General features: G+C 38.0%; 1 protein-coding gene across 15 annotated transcripts in view; it reads left to right on the plus strand.

The window, feature by feature from the left end:
* EML4 (EMAP like 4) overlaps positions 1-5,791 on the plus strand; it is a 153,489-nt gene extending 147,698 nt beyond the window's left edge. For all 15 annotated transcript variants that reach the window (XM_001233826.6, XM_046939703.1, XM_046939704.1 and 12 more), the window contains 2 exons: positions 2,128-2,258; positions 2,970-5,791. In XM_001233826.6, the coding sequence (XP_001233827.2) occupies positions 2,128-2,258; positions 2,970-3,431 (593 nt within the window). In that variant the 3' untranslated portion in view covers positions 3,432-5,791. The remainder of the gene's footprint in view (positions 1-2,127; positions 2,259-2,969) is intronic.
* Positions 5,792-6,000: the final 209 nt, after the last annotated feature.

Below are 6,000 nucleotides of genomic sequence, written 5' to 3' on the forward strand. Positions count from 1 at the left end.
CAAAGGCAAGAATTTTCCCATTAAATCAGACAGCACAGATATTTTTTGCTGGCTTTGACACCAGGGTGAGCTGGCTCAGGGATCCAAAAAACCTGGGCACTGCTCACTTTGATGTTTGGGAGGAGAGGGCTGAGTTTATGGGATTTAGGCTTTCAGGAGCATGTGTTTTACAGATTCAGCTCTGTGGATGGTGTCTGTAGGCACAGGCATTGCACTGTTGTTGGCAGATGAAAGATGATGGAAGCACACAATGGGGATGAGAATAGCATTTCTCCGTTATGGCTCTCGATACTACTGTAGTGGCTTAGTGGTATCCTCAGTCTGCACCCGGAGCATTTGAAGTCGCTCCCTTGTTTACTGCACATTTTCCACACATCTCTCTGAGCAGATTCTTTTGAGATGCTTACTCCTGGCCAGCAGAATTTATTAAAGTTGAAGTACAGTTGTTGAAGTCCTATTATTTCAGTGGTTTTTTTTTTTCTTATTTTAAAATGCTTAAAAACTCAGAACTTGGTCACATTAATGCCTTAGCTTCCCATGCTTTCCAGCTGAACTGAAAGCAAACCCTGCTTTATTATTAATAAAAGATTATGTGGCATTTATAACTGCTCAAGGAATTTTTGAATACAAAAAGATGTTTAATAAGAGACACAATCTTGAATATTAGTCTTTTTAATCTTAAATTAAAAAGAAGAGGAAATTGCATAGCTGTTTAGCACCACCTGCCTTAGGTGCTAGCTGAAACTTTAGGAAAATAGTTTGAAGTTCATTTATTCCTCCCGTCTTATGACTGTATTTTATACAACGAATGCAGGAAAAAAAGTTAAAATTAATTCATTTTGAGCTACTTGGAAATTGTTTAATATATTTTTCAGATTGAATTCATTGGTGCAAGAGTATTAAAATATTTCTGAATACCTTCCGCGGCATTTCACGTCTTTAGCGAACAATATGCGTGTAGTCTGTTGGCACTGCAATGAACATGATAAGCTGCCTTTGTTATTGGTCAGAGAAAATAAAGTTCTCACTCCGCATACTGAAGAACTGGGGGGGAGAAACAACTTGAAAGTTAAATGTTTTTTGCCATTTTGCTTAAAAAGAAGAAAATGTAGGAGTTTGAAAAGAGAAGGTAGTGCTATGTCTGAGGTTTGTGCTATGTAAGATAGTCAACAGCATGTGCTTTTCATTCCACCAAAGCCAGTGATTATAAGAGGGATTTTTCATAACTTATGATGGATATCTCTCTCAGCAAATCAGACACAAAATTCTTCTTGAGATGGAAAAAAAATTGAAGGGAAAAAATCCTCATAACTCTCAGCTTAATAAAAAAGAAAAATAACCTCAGCTACAAAATCTGACACCATTGGCATAAATTTCTATATTAGGATACCTTGCTTACTTTTCTTTCAGTTTTTCTCACAGATGTCAATCACCAGTTTTCTTATGGTAATCTCTGAGGTCTTTATTTTTGTTCAAACTACAGCCTCTCCCCTCCCCAAATTGTTCATCCAACTGCTTTTCATCCAAGCAATGTTGTTATTCTTTTGTCTAGACGTATCAGTGTCTTTTTTTTTTTTTTTTTTTTTTTTTACTTAAAAGCATATTGAATTGTACTTAAGCAGTTGACAGCACTTTCATCTATGAAACTTGTACAGTCTGGGTTTCTGTGTAAAGTATCATCGGTCGTCTCTGTTGAATCATGCAAATATTAAAAATTGCAACAACAAAAAACCAACCTCTGAATAATGTACAGCACTTTGGCTTGTTCCATACTTCAGCAGCAGTCTTGCTTTTAAAATGCTCGTGTAGAAGTCAGTGCTAATTTAAGAGTTACCAGTCTAAGCAACAAACTTTATCTTTAAATCAGCCTTAGGGAAGACTGATGTTTTCACTAGGAAATATATCAAGCCCAAGGGGCTATGTGGGCCAGAGCTAAGAGCCTGGGGGGTAAAAGGGACTGTGGGAGAACAGTATTAGACTGACAATGACTACAATGTTTAATTCAAAACCTGCTCGATTTTCCACTTGAATTTCTTGTTTTTCTTTTGTTATGCTTGTCTGTCACAACTGTATAGATTTTGTTTGATAAATATCTGCTATCCAAATATCTGCGCTTCTCTCTCCTAGGTGTATGGCCTGAAGGATCAGATGGGACAGATATAAATGCTCTTGTCAGATCCCATAATCGAAAAGTGATAGCAGTTGCTGATGATTTTTGTAAGGTCCATCTCTTTCAGTATCCCTGTTCCAAGCCAAAGGTAAGTCTAGCCCAGTCTGATCCTATGTGTGTGTTTGCACTGCATGATGCTTTCCTTGCCAAACACCTGCTTTCAGCCTGGTTGTTTTGGAACCTGGCAACCAAATCTGTGAGAACAGCACTAGAGATGAAAGCATGCTTTTATCCATTAATTTAATAGTTGGTACATAAGATTGTGCTTTTTTTTTTTTATATAATATGTGAATTTATTTATGTGTATATAGTGAAGTAGCCATAGTTATCCTGAAGCTCTGGAGCAGAAGCTTGATATGTTCTATTCAAAGGCGTTAAGTCATAGAAACATTAAGGTTGGAAAAGACCTCTAAGGTCATCTAATCCAATCATCAACCTACCAACAATATTATCCACTAAACCTTGTCCCTAAGTACCTTGTCTACGTGTTTCTTGAACACCTGCAGGGATGGCGACTCCACCACCTCCCTGAGCAGCCTGTGCCAGTGCCCGACCACTCTTTCAGAGTTTTTCCTAGTATCCAACTTTGGTGTCAAGACCATTACCTTTCAAACAGTATTCTAAATTTGTCCTGGGTTGTAAACATTAAGAAGAGAGGATGTGTTGTGTGGGGAAGTCTAATTATATATTGGTACTTTTATATGTGAATGAAGAGCTGAACAACAGTATTGACTTTATATTTCAGTATCCTGTGTTCTTGTAATCAAACGTGATTTTTCTTTCCTGCTTATTTTAATAGGCCCCGAGTCACAAATACAGTGCTCACAGTAGTCATGTGACAAACGTCAGCTTTACCCACAGCGATAGTCACTTGATCTCAACTGGAGGGAAAGACATGAGTATTATTCAATGGAAACTTGTGGAGAAGGTAACTCTACCACAAAATGACATTGTCGTAGACATCGGTGCAACCAAAGTGCCCATCCCTGCCAGTGAGAATGCTGTACAGTCTCCTGCTCCCCTCCCGCAGCCTTTTAATGAAATGAACCAAACTGATAGTGTAACTGGCAGCTCTCCGGCCTCCTTGGAGAGCAACTTGGAGCAGTCTGCGGAGGCCAGTGAGGAGCAGAGTGAGCAAAGCGATGGGAGCAGCCTGGACCCTGCTGAGCCAGGCTACGAGGAGCCCTCCAACGAGACGAGCGAGGAGCACAGCGAGTCCACAGTCACTGAGGAGCAGCAGGAGAACTCACCAGAGTCGTAACGCTCCCAGCTCAGATGGTTGTTATTTTCCCTTGGTGTGCGTGCTTTCATTACAGGGTGAGGGTTCAAATAGGCAAAAGTAGCTGAGATTCATGACCACTCCAGCTTTTTGAGTTTCGGTGAGATTTTTAGTCTGAGCTTCAGTTTAATACGTGGAACCATCCCAAGGGCCTGGCTTCGATGGTTTGTATCAAGATCTGGTCAAAGTTAGTAGTGGACATTATCATAGATCCATTGTAGTTCTGAAATTGCTGTTAGGAAGTGGCATGAAATATATACTGGAAAAAAAGGTTAGCTCTAAGAATTAGCTGAGATAGACCACCTTACCTATGTAAAAGGGCTTTCTGAAAGAACTAAGCTGATGGGAAGCACTGAGCAATTCCAGCTGAGGAGTTACCATGCTGCTTTTTCTAGGTGCAAAGACAAACAAAAACCAAAAAGCTCTTCGTAGGGCTGTTTTCCTTTGTTTTTTCTTAATGAGAAAAATCGAGGAAAAACAATGTAATGATGCCACGTGTATGGCAATGCCTTCTTGATCTAACACATATGCAATTTTCTAACACTACTAATTCCTAGTGGAGTCTGGATATGCTCACAGTTGGTCTGCCCTGGGTGCTGCTAGTTCTAAGGCAAATCCTATTGAGGAATGGTGTCAGCTGTTCCATTTTTATAGGCTACTTAATAACGGACTAACCAAATACTGGTGTGTTTCACTTTTCATGACCTGAAAGTTGATTTAAACAGTAGGATCCAATTGTCTCTTCAAAGAATTTCTTGTCTAGAGAGTCTTTACAGTGACTTTGATGTGAATGGCAGAGAATGTGCGACAAGAACACAAGTCAGATGGGCTCCAGAGTTAACCTTTAAGCCTTCAAGCAGAACTTGCTCCATCCATAGTAGGAGAAAAATACAGTTAACTTAAATTATTAAATTGGTGCTTGGGATTAGTATATTAAGTTGATAATTTTTTTCTTAATTTTTAGAGGTAACTCTAAGAATCATTAAACTGCAATCTTTCTTTTTTTTTTCTTTTTTTTTTAATCCAGTTCCTTTAGCAATGGTGATATAAGCATACAGCAATTTAGATGATGTGATTTTTTTTGTTTTTGTTTTCAGACTTGCTGATCTATTTTTGTGACTTTGTTTCTTCCCACCCCTACTCCCCCACCACCTCTCTCTCCCCAGGTTGCTCTAAGCCATGCAGCTCTCATGTGGCTATACCTGGCCAGTTACGGGATACCTTGGCATTTGTTATGCATTTGGAAAGTAAATTTTTTTTTTTAATGAAGTTTGTCAGATAGCTACAGTTTTTTCTTAAGTGCATACGTTTCCTACTTTAAAAAGATTTAGTTTTACTGACAGATATCCATTTCCTATCTACTTGTTTATATTTTGATTACATAGAATTTTCTTTTTTAACTTGCTGCATTGTGCTGGTATTTTAGTTCTTAGTTAGAATATCATGTTTAGATACTTTGGATGAGTTCATAAGTCTTAATTTGTGCAAGCGTTTACGTGATTGTGCCATTCCAAAGTGCATCAAAACTGTCATTCCCTTACTAGTATCTTCTCAGGAGAAATGCTACAGATCAGGTATTTAGTCATCATTTGGAAAGATAAAAAACAAATGGACTCCCAAAGGACATTTAGAACATTTATATATAAAATATATAAATATATATATACACACATATATATATATTAAAAAATATATCCTCTTGTTTACAACAGTTCCAGAAAACCTCAAAGTAGTTCCCTTCGGATGGAGGGAGAAATGGATTCCAAGCAACCCATCTGTTTAAACTGTGCTCTGTACATAGTGTTTTACTGGAGAGCTCTAGTATGCCTGACTTGCAGATTTGCCAAATAGCAGCAATGGAAGATAAAGATCAGCTTATCAAACTGTATGGTTCCAAAGGAGGAGTATGCCGTAGGTTTAGCAAATAATCCTAGTAAAGGAAAAAGGATTTTAGAGGTAATGAGGCACAGAGCTCTCTGTCATTTTTATGAACTCCACGTAAGCAACACATTTCATTTGGAACATCTGTCACCTGGGGTTGCCATGTAAAGTGAGAGTTATATAGTTGTGATACTCTTGTGTTTGTAGTTCAGAAGACTCTACTAATATGCAAAAAGCCTTACAGCTTTCAATTGCTGGCAACTACTGTTTAACAAATAAATCTGTGATAATGGATGGAAATGGGTGGGATTATGTAACAGTAGATGTTTTAGAAAAATAATTGTGAATGAATTAAGAGTGTTTCATGTGAAGATGTTTGAGCCATTTCTATCTATCATGCATTCCTGTCTCAAGGCAGAAAATTTTGAAGATTAAGAAAAAATAAAGTAATCAAAAGAATATATTGCAGTGTATTTTTCATGTCTGTCCTGGCTCCTTCTGTATACCGTGTGCATGTTGTGCTCACATTTGTGAGGTCTGGGTCTGTTGTTTTAGAAGACAAGGGAAAGGACCACATTTAGCTTGTGCTTTCTTGACAACTTTCTAAAAATAAGTTCATTCAGCATCATGAGCATCAGCTGACACTCCTAAATATTGTTCATTCTTACTT

The sequence above is a fragment of the Gallus gallus genome, chromosome 3 (genome assembly GCF_016699485.2).
Source record: "Gallus gallus isolate bGalGal1 chromosome 3, bGalGal1.mat.broiler.GRCg7b, whole genome shotgun sequence".
NCBI lineage: Eukaryota > Metazoa > Chordata > Aves > Galliformes > Phasianidae > Gallus > Gallus gallus.